General features: G+C 40.3%; 1 protein-coding gene across 1 annotated transcript in view; it reads right to left on the bottom strand.

The window, feature by feature from the left end:
• The window catches only part of Unc13c (unc-13 homolog C), a 573,981-nt gene that overhangs the window by 316,027 nt on the left and 244,090 nt on the right, over positions 1–13,864 (bottom strand). The window contains exon 8 of the mRNA XM_008829781.3: positions 11,410–11,629. Within this exon, the coding sequence (XP_008828003.1) occupies positions 11,410–11,629 (220 nt within the window). The remainder of the gene's footprint in view (positions 1–11,409; positions 11,630–13,864) is intronic.

Genomic DNA, 13,864 nt, shown 5'->3' with positions numbered 1-13,864 from the left:
AAGTATAATATTTGTTTCCTAAATTGGAAAATGTGTATTTGTACTAATTAGAATGCGTATTGCATAAAGCAAAGGGCATGGATGTGCCAGTGGTGGAAGAAAAGTTACTAATTGTTATCTTTTATTTTGGACTTTAGAATTTAAATTCTGTTTATTTTTTATTTTTCTAAATTTTTATTACATATATTGGAGGGGTGAGTAGTTGCATGAGGGTCAGAGGACAACTTGTGGGAGTCTGTTCTCTCCTTCTACCATGTGGGTTCCAAGGACTGAACTCAGGTCAATAGGCTTAGTGAAGCACTTTCATCATCTGAGTCATCTTGCTGGCCCTTCCCACATGTTTAAATGAGAAAATTAGAAGGAATGAATTCTACTTAAGACAACCTTAACTTTCTAAATGCCCTATTCATCTGTTAAAGCATGTTCTATAACAGCTGTGTTTATAAATTATGCATCATTAAGTAATTAAGCATGTTTGCAATTTACCAATAACAGCTTGACTATACAGTACAGAATGCTGACTCAGTAAAATATGCTTAGGCTGAACTGTGCAGTTCCAACTACCCAATAGGCATAGATTTCAAATACTGAAGCAGCTTTTTTTTTTTTTTTCATTTTTTTTGAGACAGGGTCTCCCTGTAGCCCCAGCTATCCTGGAACTCACTATGTAGACCAGGCTGGCCTTGAACTCACAGAGATCCACCTGCCTCTGCCTCCTGAGTGCTGGGATTAAACTGCCTCCTGAGTGCTGGGATTAAAGGTGTGTGCCACCATGCCCGGCTGAAGTATTTTTTAAATGATAAATTTGGTTGAAAACATTTTCTGTGAGATTCAAGGTATCCAAGAAATTTTCTCAGTGATTGTCAAGATAAGGAAATTGAAAGATTGTATAGCAGTATAAAAATGCTAATTCCCTATTCACATTCTCAAGCAGCTATGATTGTGGCTGTTAGTGACCTCAGGCGCAGCAGGAAAGAATTCTACAGTCCTATAGAATCAAGTGCACCTTGGCTTATTTTGTCATTCAGGAGTCCCGCTAATTGCTCCCCACCAATAAGTGCTCTCGCAGGCAGCATCTACCAAATTCAAAGCTAGGATGTCAAGAGGCTTTTCAACCCAAGAATCTGAGCCTTTGACAATTAACTTCGGAATCTCTGCCTCTTCTTTCGATGTAGCAATAGTATGTCAACTCAAATGTGTACAGATCAGTAAGATCCACGAACTGAAATTGCCAATTTAGGGAGGGTAGGTTGACAGAAACTTATGTATAAGCCTCTTATCTGTCATTTCCAGAGAAGATTTGTAGCTTTGAAATTTTTCTGCATTTCATTTCTGAAGAGCTTAGATTGTTTAGATCTGAATTTCAGGGAGTAATTCATAATTAATTTTGTCACTGATCTGCAACCCTTGCATTGCTCTTTTATTTACCAAACCCACATCTTAGTTTTCTAATCAAACTATTTTTTTAATTGCTTCAATTTGTCATGGATTTACAGTCTTTGGGGGATTCTTTTATTTTAGGTTTATTCTGTTTATTCTAAGGTAATATTAAGGCAGTCAGTGTTAACTGTAAATGTGCATTTATATAAGTCTTCCTTCAAAATATGTGGAACGAAGGACTAGAAGCTTCTTGAAATACAATAACATGCCAGCTGGAAACTAAGATCAAAGGGGACACTGTACAGCAAAGCACTTTGCAACGCATGGTTCTCTGTCCAAATGAAGTGCTCATTGCTGCTTTTAAAAATACTTAATGGACAGATCGAGCAACCTCATTACACACAACAGAACTGCAGAGCATTCAGCTTAGACAGAAGCAAGCATATTCCAATCACGGAGAATTCTACCTTACACAGAAGGGAGCACACCTGAGATGGGAGAATGTCCCTTTCTATATAATTTAACAGGACAATCAATTAACCAGAGATTCTCATTGTTTTTCATTTTTATGTATTATTTAAAGCACCTAAGTTTTCATGTGAAATAAATTTTTATTTCACAAATGTAGCATTTTTGCCAAATGAACCAGTGTGTGCCTGCCCCCCGTCTCTTGTTTCTATGTATACGTACTTGTATACTTGTGTTTATAATTATACATATACCGAACTCCAGTGTTCTTTGTCCCCAGTCCCTTCCCTCCCTATTTCTATCAGTATCTGCTTTAAACACTTCAATCTTCATGGATCCTACCTCCCCACATTACCCCTTATTCTTAGTATGTCAAAGGCATTTCAAATTCAATAATCACATGTTCTCTGCTCTGCTACAGAAAACAGGAGCAACAGACAAGCCTGATTGGTATCATTAGTGCCTTCTCCTAGTGTAATTGCTGCCAACAGGTATAAAATCTCCTGTGTATTTAATGCTCACCAGAGACTTGCCAATCTGTGTATATGTCTGTCCTTTCTTCCTCGTGCAAGCCAGTAGGTCCAAGGTCTATTAAATATACATTCTAATATCTAGCACAACACTTAGACAATAGCACAAGCTTAATAATGGTAGTTCTTGCAGGAACTTAAAGTAAAAGATCATCATAATTAAGCATGGCTCTGTGTTGAATTTAATGCACCCTGTCCTCACAGACTCTGTCTCTGGCTCTGATCCTAGAGGGAACAGTCTTCTCAATAAGGAATAATTGACATGCTGAGGAATACACGTTAGGAAGAGAAAACACAGCTGGCCCTTGGCTTCAGATTTGGAATTCTCAGAAAACAAAAGCTGTGTCCCATCACTAGAAAGCTGAACTCGACTGACCTACATAACACATACCTTTCACAGCATGAAACAAGGGGCCTACATCAAGCTATAAGCAGGAGAAATGCATTAAGAAATCACTTTCCAATAAAGCACAAGGACATAGTAGTCAGTGATCCTTTGGGTAAAGAAGGGGACAGTCTGGAGCAAATCTCCACCTGGCATTTGCCAGCTGATATGTTCTCAATGTGACCCCTGAAAGTCAGTACTGAAACCCAGTCCTTGATGTGACTATTAGGAGGTGGGGCTTTGGGAAAATAGGAAAGTCCTGAGGGCAAAATCCTGATGACTGTTGCTGAGAGTCCTCACCAAATAGGCCAAAGGGGTCATCAGTTCTTCCTCCATAGTTTCAGAGAGCTGGTGAGGCCAGGCAGCATGCAGCAGGGGTATCCCTGCATAAAGAAGGCCCTGATAGGCCATTGTGTGAAGCTGTGAAGCTGAAGCTTGGATGGCAGTGGAGACCCCAAGGCAGAGTCACGAGACATCATCCAAGGAGAACTGCATATAGGAAGTGGGAACAGCCTGAGAAATGTGTATGTTGCACACAGCAAAGCTGGAGGGGTTGAGCTACCTAAGCCCCTTGGAAGTAAAGTTCCAGAAGTTAGATACAGAGCTACTGGATTTTGTGATTGCCCTGCTGGGTTTTGGTCTTGTTTTGGTCCATCATTTCCTCAGCGTGTCCCCATTCTGCTCTTTTGGAATGGAAATGTGTATTTGGTTTCATTGTATGTTGGAAGTACGTAGTTTGTCTTTTGATTTTACAAGGGCTTACAGTTAAAAGATTGCCTTGAGTCTCAGAAGAGACTTTGTACTCTCAACTTTTGAATATTATTGAGTCTGGTAAAGACTATGGAGACTTTTGAAGGTGAACTAAATGCATTATCCATTTTATGCTGCCATGAGCCTACGGGGGTCAGGGAGTGGAATGTGGTGGTTTGAATGAGACTGTCCCCTATAGGCTCCAAATGCTTAGACATTTTGTTCCCAGTTGGTGGTGCTGTTTTGGTAGATTTTAGAAGGTGTGGCCATACTGAAGGAAGCATGTCACTAGGGGCAGGCATTGAAAGTTCTTAAGCTGTCCCAGATTTCAAGCCTCTTTCTCTGCTTCCTGTGCCTGTTTGAAAACACTATCACTTGGCTTTCTGCTCTGGTAACCTCTGCTGTGATGCCTCCCTCACCATTAGGAACGCTAATCCTTCTGAATTCATAAGTCAAACATACTCCCCTTCTATAAGTTCCCTTGGTTATGGTGTTTTGTCACAGCAACAGAAAAGTAACTGATACACTAAGGATGACCTTGAACTTCTGATCCTCCTGCCTCTACCTCCAGAGTGCTGAGATTGCAGGCATTTACCACTGGGCTGTTTTATGAGGTGCTGGAGGTTGAACCTGGGCTTCCATTAGTATTAGGCAAGCACACTACCCACTGAGCTACATCTCAGCCTCATTGCTGTTTCTTCTCACTAGGCTTTAGCTTCCACAGCCATCAAAAAGGGGGAATAATGGTAGTTTATTCTTTAAGGAGGTGAAGATTGAGATAAAACAGAGTAAGGGTGGGTTTTAGAATTTCAAAAGGTGAACAGCAAAGTCGTGTCTGATCTTAACAAGGAATTTTGGGACTTTGAGCTCCACAACCAGGGTGAGGCAGCTCCTTAGAAGCACATGTGGCCGGTGTCATGCCTAGTACCTACCATGTGCTACCTGCTCTATAGCTATTAGTCAGTTGGGGACAATGCAGCACTTGAAGACAACAGACTTTAAAAGTCCTAAGAAACTGGAACAATTAGTTTAGTTTTGTTCTTTAGATATCCAGAAACTCTTCTGTACTTGAGGTTAAGGACACAGATGTTTGTGGGTTAAAGTCTGGGAAAGGCTCAGTGTGTTAGGCCGGGGCATCTGAATCCTGCTTTTCTTGTCTGAGAGTTTCCAGCATAGGAACATCTTTCCCAGTGACATCATGTAGGTGGTCTGCTTTGGATGCCTGCTTTCTTTCCATGAAATCCTGTAGGTGGGCACATAGTTGGCATCTTCCCACCCTGTGTATTAGTTGTTTTGCATCTGAGATAACCTCAGCCCCCCTCTTTTCACATGCTTTCTGTCTTCTCAAGGAACAGGCCTGTGACTCCCCCAGTCCCCAAGTCAGCTGCGTCCTTCTCATGAACTCAGAGCTGCTGCTCTGCAGTTCTTGCAAACAAAGGCCTGACTTTTTTTCAGAAGAGTAACGGGGGAGCAGTCATCAACCACATCCCTTCCACCCCTGTAGGTGGCTCTATGATCAAAATGGGGTACTGTGGGGAGGTAGCACCCCCCGCCCCAAGGAACCACCACCTTCTATAAATGTGACTTCACTGTCAGGTCAGGAAATCTGACTCCCCAAACAAACACAAGCTCACCTTCTCCTGCCCCTCTGCCCAAACTATTCCCACCGTATTTAACCATCCCTATATCAGCAAATGCAGATTTCTGGAACGAGTTGGCCAAAATGTGCCAATTTTAAAAATACAAAATCAGGCTAAGTTACCATATCTCACAGGCTATTTCTGAGATTTCCCAATCAGCCTAGAATGTAAAATTCTCTTAATAGTTTAAGGGAACAAATCAATAACAGTAAAAAAAAAAACTATGCTCAATTTTCAAAATATTTTTACTAAGCAAGGAAAACTGAAGGGAGAGACTGAAAGGGGAAAGACTTTTAAAAATCACATTTAGTTCCATAGATTTCTTCACATCTTGTTCAGAAAAAAAGAACAGAAAATAGCACATGAAAAAATTTAAACACGAGGTTTCTTTAAAGAGCGATTGTTTCTTAAACAGCCTTGAACAAGTGACAAGTCAGTTAACATAACCAGCTCACAGTGCTGCTGGAGCTGCTTGGTTCTTACCACTCAGCATGTCCCTCTGTGATAGAAATGTGTCTCAGGGCATGGTCTCAGACATGGGTTCCCTGTGACATGCTGAAACAAGAGGGACAAACCTCTTCCTTATTTAGTCTAAGCAGGACAAAAGTAGAGTCACTACGAAGGCACCAGACACAAGTACCCCTGCTCCCACAGGAGTGGACACTGCTTCTTTAGGAAGCATACAGATGGTTCTACATGAGTGGCTGTCCTTCAAGATAAGGTTTCTGTTTATGCTGTCAAGTTTTGTTTTTACTTTTATTTTTTAAAATGGGGCTGGAGAGATGTCTCAGCGCTTAAGAGCATTGACTGTTCTTACAGAGGGCCCAGAGTTTGGTTCCCAGCACCTACATGGCAGCTAACAAACTGTAACACCAGTTCCAGGGTATCTGTCACCCTCTTCTTGCCTCCAAGGGTACCGCACACATGGGTGCACTTGTAATACACAGGCAAAACACTCAAACTCATAAAACAAAATAAATAATTAGAAATCAACCTATAATGTTTTAGAAATGACATTTTCTTTTAAGATTTATTTTTATTATTTTTAAGTGTGTGTGTGTGTGTGTGTGTGTGTGTGTGTGTGTGTGTGTGTGTCTGTATGTGTGTGTGTATGTGGGTGTAAGTACATGAGTACAGTGCCTGTAGAGGCCAGCAGAGTGCATCAGATTCCCTGGAGGAGGAGATATAGGTGGTTGTGAGCAGACTAATGTGAGTTCTGGGAACTGAACTTGAGTCCTCTGCCAGAGCAGAATGTATCCTTAATCCCTGAGCCATCTATCCAGCCCCTCACAATCTAAACCAAGTTGTGTGGCTTCCCCCACCCAGTGCCCTATTTCAGCCTCCCTCCCACAGACTCTCCCTCTCTATCTCCCATGTGTCCCTTTGCCTAGCCCACATCCTTTCTCATCACCTAACTAATACCACCCTCTCTTGTTTTCCTTTCTAGATTTTCAGACTTTTCCACTCTTACACCTGTTTGCATATACACATGTATAAATTACAGGCTAGAATCCACATTGAGGGAGAACAGGTGGATTTTGTCTACCTGGGCTTGAGTCACTTCACTGATTGCTGCTCATTCTCAGGCTCATCCCAAACTCCTGCTCTCAAGTGATCTTTCTGCCTCAGCCTCTCGAGGAGCTGATACTTCAGGCTGATTCCAGTGTGCCCTGCTTGCTAGATAAGATGTTTTACATGATTGGTAGGTAAGAATTTTAAATATACAAAGCCATAGACTTTGGCCTCATGTCTGGACAACACTCTATCCACAGTAAACCTCTGTGTTCTCACGTCTTGTTGTCAAGATGCCTTGTGGTTCATCCTGGGATGTCCTCCCTCACATTGCTGAGAAAAAAAGTTTTTAGACCACAAATGTACTCCTGCTGGATGTTAGCTAGGGGGATAGGACAGATATCATTAACTCTTAATATATATGAGAAAATGAGGTCAGGTGGCTTCAAAATGGGAAGTCTATATCATCCTCTCCAAGACTCAGAGAACATTGAGAATGAGGGGGTAGAAAGAATAGGAGAGCTGGGGGATAAGGAGGAGTCCTGTGAAGTTGCCTCTGGACACAACTTGGCTGTGAACCTATGGACTTACAGCAGCTGTGTTACCTGGTAAGCTTGCTTAAGATGGTCCTGAACATTCCACATAGACAGAGAGGCTCCCAAGGATCCACTCTGTGAGGAGCCACTGGTAGTTAATGGTTGCTGGGGGAGATATGGTCATTTTCTTCAGTGTTGAGGCCACTGGAAAGTTACCCATGCTCCAGTAAATAACCCCAACCATGCTCATGCAAGCAAACCTAACTGAACTCAATGGGTCACAAAAGGAGGATAGAGGATTTCAGCGATGGGGGGGCGCAAAGAAGGGTAATAGGAGGTGAAAAAGATCCAAATATGTACATACCCATGAAATTGTCAAAACATTAATTAATTAAAAAATTAGCAACAATGTTGGAAGTCAACCCTTTAAAAAGCAGTTCAGCTAGGCTTGGGGGAGCATGCCTTTAATCCCAGCACTTGGGAGGCAGAGTCAGGCAGATTTTTGTGAGTTTGAGGCCAGCCTAGTCTACATAGTGAGTTCCAGGCCAGCTGGGGCTACAGGGAGACTCTGTCTCAAAAAGCTTTAAAAAAAAAAAAAAAAAAAAAAAAAAAAAAAAAAGCAGTTCAAAAGCTGGGTGTAGTGGCTTATGCCTTTAATCCCAGAACTGGGGAGGAAGAGGCAGGTAGATTTCTGTGAGATAGAGGTCAGCCTGGACCACATAGTGAGTTCCAGGCCAGCTGGGGCTATGGGAAAACCCTGTTTCAATAAACAAAAATAACTGAAGCAGTTCAAGACTGAAAGGACTGAATATTGAACACTGACATGCACTGGGTGTGGTACCTGGGCAGGGACATATCCCCCTGCTCCCTCATGCTTGGCCAACTCCAGGCCTATGAAATGCTAAGCTACCAGTCTAGTTTATGTGTTAAACACTGTTCATTGTTCCCTAACTGTTGATTCTTCTTCTACCCAACCTGATTTATTCATTAGTTTATTTTCTCTTAGTGCTGTTGGAATTCAGGGCAATCTCTAGTTGGAAACAAAAGCTGATGGTAGCCAGGGCCAAATATCAAACTGGGTATACATGGCAGGTCTTGAGGGGTCAAGAGGGGAATCATCAGTAGCCCAAGTGGGCATAGTACAAACATCTAAAAAGACAGAGCACCAAATGAGAAAACAGGGGCTCACTGGGAGCAGAATTCATCAGCTGTATCTTTGTTTTTGTTAGGACCAACTTTACATGTTTATCTACAAGCTAGGAAGGAACATTGGTGCCTTAGTTCCGTGACCTGGGTGCCAGCTCTTACCTTGCCTGTGAGTGACTTGGTTCTTGACAGCACACCTGACCTTCTGAACTCATTCAATCAGTGCACTAAGTCCTTGACTCTACTGATCTCAGAGTTTCTCCCATCACGTACGCTTGTACAGAAAGACGAACATTAAATCATCACAGGCTACTTTTGACTGCAGTTTTATATGCCTTTATCTTTTGTTTATCCCACATTTATTAAGTGGCTCCACGTAATAAATGTGTTGTTATAGAGAAATAAAGAACTCAGCCTCCATCCTGTAACATTTAAACAGAATCCTACTTCTTTGTTTGGGGTTGTTATTTTGAGACTCTAGGGTCTTGCTATGTATCCCAGGATGGTGTCAAACTTGATATTCTCCAGTTTTATTCTCTGGAGTGATACAATCATGTGTGTATGCTACCACACTGAGCCAAAATTTTCTAAGCTTCCTTAGAATTTATTAAACACATTGTGTATAATTATTGTTGAAAAAAGAATAGCCAGTTTCTAAAACAAATGTTTACACCTATTTATTTAAATTGTGTTTTGAAGAAAATGGTTGAGTATAAAAAAATATTGTTTGCTTTCTTCCTAATTCAGAAAGCTCAGAATGAATCATCCAGCCATGGGGGCCGCTTGGCGTATTCACTTGAGTGTCTCAAATGATCATAGTTGCAAAATGTGGTAATGGCTCCACAGAAGAAGATGAATCAATATCCAATTTGCAAAGAAGAGTGTGCTATCTATCTCTTAGGAGTGTGAATTTGAAAGGGCTTATGTTAGGACACAAAAAGCCTGACTTAACACCAGTGGAGAAGGTAGATCTAAAGGAGACTCCTCACAAGATCTGGCCACTGAAGTTGGGTGAAAGACTCCTGATCTCATGCAGATGCCTGAATTTCTCAGTTCAGAATTAGTACAAGGCAAACATTTCTTTTGTGGGACTTTGGGAGCTCGCTAGTTTAGGCACTGTGGTTATTTTCAGGGTTTTGTGGTTTCTGCATTTTCTTCTTATCTACATCATAAAGATGACCAAACAAACAATTTTGACCCAGGTAGGATGGCTCACATCTTTAATCTTATCATCTGGGGGTTGGGGCTGGTGGGGGGGAATATAAATACCAACTAACACAAGCTTCTTAATTAACACAATGAAGGACATATCATTGATTTTGTAGGGAGAATTTCAAATTTTATTGCTAGTTCTCATGAAAAGTTGTAAAGTTATAAACATATTTGCAGAACCCTGTTCTGATCATTGTGAAAGTGTTGATTTTAGGAGAAAAATAAGGTGGAATTATTAGAGAAAATGCCCCAGTTTCTGTGTGTTCATGTCCATCTGTTTGCTCTGTGGTACTTTTTTGTTTTATTGCTTGTTTTTGCTTTTTGTTTTTTTTGTTTTTTGTTTTGACAGGGTCTCCTTAGTCCCAGTCTGCCTGGAACTTACTATGTAGACCAGGCTGGCCTTAGTCTCACAGAGCTCTGCCTGCTTCTGACTCCTAAGTACTGGCATTAAAGGAGTGCACCACTACACCTGGAGTGGTATTTTTGATTCTTCCAACTTCCATGTAGTTCATTTTAATGGCTAGCCTTAATCAAAGTTTTAATTGTATAGTCTACCTAATATCAAATATGAAATGCTGGTTTAATAAATATAAATGGGGGCTGGAGAGATGGCTCAGCAGCTAAGAGCACTGGCAGTTTGGTTCCCAGCACCAACATGGTGGCTAACAACCATCTGAAACTCCAGTTCCAAGGGAGTAAACACCCTTTTCTGGCCTCTGTGGGTACTGAAGGCACATGGTGCACTTATATACATGAAGGTAAAACAGTCATACACCTAAAATGGAAATTGACTATGGAAATGTCTCTACAGTTTAATGACTGGATGGAATCTCTGTCCTCTGAAAGAGTACAAAAAGAAGGAGATCACTTTTTAGGCAATATTCACATCATTTTTTTTTTTCTTTAAGGGATTCAAGACAGTTGTTTTTAGGTGACAATACTTTTTGTATCTGTTTTCTCAAACGTTACTGTTCTAATATGCTTATTTATTAAAATACTTGTTTAAAATTTATATTTGGACCACATGGATTAAATTATAATTGGGTACTAATATTTTACAATTAAGCTAGATGAAAAATATTGAACCTGTCCCTCTTTTAAGCAGTCGTTCCTAAATATACATTTTTTTTTCTTTTCAAAGGAGTTGTCTATGGTGGCGAACGTCTGCAATCCCAGCTCTTGGCAGGTAGAAGGGTCAGGAGGGTCAGGAGGTCAAGCTCATACTCAGTTACAGAGTGAGCTCTAGTCCAGCCTGGGCTACATAAATGAGACTGTGCCTCAAGATTTAAAAATAAAGGGTATGCCAAGCGTGATGGAACAAACTTTAATGGCAGCACTCGAGAGGCAGAGGCAGGTGAATCACTGAGATGGGGCTCAACCTGGTCTAGATAGCTAGGTCCAGGCCAGGTGGGGCTACAGGGAGACCTTGTCTCAAAAAAGACAAAATAATACCAATAATAAAGTGTAAGTGGGTGAGATACTATCTTTGTGCTAAAATAATAATGGTATTGTTTATCCTTAGCATAGCTTCAGTCTTATTTGACTGTGCTGGAAGAATGTTGAGATATATATATTATTTTAATTTTATGTGTATGCATGTATTTCCTGCATATATGTAAGTGCACTCCTGTCATGCAGTGTCGTGGAGCTCTTTTCTTCCCCAAGTTGCCTTTGGTCAGAACCTTTTATCCTAATAAGAAAAAAGCAAGCTAGGACAGGGGATAGACCCTATACTCTGCAACCAGGTTGGCAATCCACGTTTCTGGTGTAGGAGGGAACACACGGTCATGTTGATAAACAGTGCTGAAGCAAACCTAAGGCACGGCAAGTACAGTCTAAGGGTTACTCACTCTGCAGACAGTCGGCATTGAGGAGGTCCTGACACTTCTCATGACACTTCACCCCACACTCCAGACACTTCATGCCCTGCCGAGCAATGCCCCACAGCAGCCCTTCACACTCGTAGCAGTAGGTGGGTGTCGTTGCTGTCCAGACCTCAAAGTTGTGTGGGGTGGTGGAAGAAATGGGGTAGATCAATGCCTGCAGAGTCTTCTTGAAGACGTGCATTTTCTATGAAGACGAGAGAAGAAACCAGTGCAAGGTAAGTTAGTAGATTTTGGGACTTTCAGCACGAAGCAGGCAATATTATCATTTTCCTTGGAAAAATCACCATTTTGAAAGGGAGGGGCTCTTGATTTTAATGTAAATATTGATATTAAACTGAATCATTCTGCACACTTATTTTTCTGTGTTCAAAGACCCAATTTGGTTATGTGATCACAAAGAACTGAATCTTATAGATAGGACAAGGCTCTCCCACAGGTTTTTCCACAGCACCTTTTAGTTCTAAACACCTGATGATGCCTGTGTCCCTGGTGTACCATGAATTTCAAGAGTGCATGGATGAATATCTTACTACCACAGCAGTAGTGAGAAACCAATCTAGCCCGTCTTGTTAATTTAAAAATTAATTTCTATGACTAATCTTAGCCTTACTTGGCTCTTAGTAAAATTGTCGAGTATATGGAAATATTTTTTAATTATTTATTTAATAACCACATGATTAAAAGAAGCATTTCATTACAGCATTATATATTCAATAACAATTTCCAGAGCAAAGATGCATCTCTTTCAAAATTGGCTGTAAATTTTTAGGTTTACAGTTGAATTAATACAGTTATACAATATTGAACTCAGAATAGACCCTATAAGACATAACATTGAGTGAGGTTTTAGCCTTTATAAAAGATCTACATTTCATTTTAAACTATACTGTTTCATACAGAAAAACTCATTTTTAATGCTACTAACACTTAGATATTTGCACGTGCGTCTCTAATCTCTATGTACCTGATTATTACTAGTCACAGTTGGTTACTTTCTGAGATCCTTGGCACCTGAGCATGGATATAAGGTCATCAGGTAGATTTCAATGGTAACATTTACAACCTCTACTAATTAATATGAAGCAAATTTTTATGCTTCTTCCTCAAATATAACTCATTTTTTAAAATTTGTTGATGTTTTGGTGTGTATTTCATACAGATCATCCCAAACAATCTTATTAATCTATATACCCACATCCCAAATGGCACCTTCCCATAGCCTCCCCCTCCCCCTGACTGGGGCCCATATACTCTGTAATCCCTGTTACTGTCTATTGTGTTGTCAGCGCCCCCAGCCATTCCCCAATGCTTGTCCATCCGATGAATTTAGTCAGCCTATCTAGAGTTCTTTGTTTTAGGAAGATCAGTTCTTCCTCATCTAGCAGCAATCAGTTGTCAATTATTCCTTTAGATAAGATTGAGGTCTGCTGTTTTAATCCTGACCGCAGCCCTCTAGAAACACTCTCATTCATCTTTCAAATTCTTCTCAAACCTTTCCTCTTTGATTGGTTCCCCTAATACTTCACCCTCCAAGCAATGTTTTATTAATTTATTCTGATGGGAATGACTTCCAACACACCTAAGTTAGAAAGGATTTTATCAACTAATTCATAAGAAAGTTCTTGTAGGAGATAAAAGCTAAAGGGAGATAAGTTTCAGTAGCACACAGAATGCTTTTCAAACGCTAAACCATTGGTGGATTGTAAAATTCATTGACCTTAGCCAGGAGATGCGCTCTTCAGGGCAAGCCAAGTGCATGATAGTTTAAATGACTTGTTAGGGCAATGGCTTCTAGGTAATTTATTTATTTTTAAACTTTAAAAATTTTCCACAACAGACACTGTTTTCTAAAAGACATGCATTTTTTTCAAGGAATAGTAAATCACATGATCAACAAATTATCAAATAGAAACACACTAAAATCAAATTAAAATTACACAACTCAGGTTTTTCCAAAGTTGGGGCTGGAGAGATGGCTCAGCAGTTAAGAGCATTGGCTGCCCTTATAGAGGATCTGGTTTCAGTTCCCAGCACCTACATCCAGGGGATCGGACACTCTCTTTTGACCCCTGTGGGCATTGCACAACACAGGTGCACTTACATACATGCAGGCAAAACACTCATACATGCAAAATGAAAATAAATAACAAAATATTTTTTTAAAAAATTCTCAGAGTTAATTAGGGTTTAATGCATGTGCTTCCAACATTTTTTCTTTTTTTTTTACAATTAAAGTTACAGTTTTAACAATATGCAAAATATTACAGTAATTCAGATTTTTTGGCATAATGATTACAGATTTGATAAATACAATTAATATCTCATAATAGTGATGAGGATTATACAAAAGCTATTAAAACAATTATGAGAATAAATTCTATTGTCACTTAAGTATCTAAAGCTATTTTCCTTTGCATTC

Source organism: Nannospalax galili, unplaced genomic scaffold (genome assembly GCF_000622305.1).
Source record: "Nannospalax galili isolate Female #2095 unplaced genomic scaffold, S.galili_v1.0 scaffold213, whole genome shotgun sequence".
Taxonomy (NCBI): domain Eukaryota; kingdom Metazoa; phylum Chordata; class Mammalia; order Rodentia; family Spalacidae; genus Nannospalax; species Nannospalax galili.
Note: the sequence above shows the minus strand (reverse complement) of the source record. Positions and strands in the feature narration are given on the sequence as shown.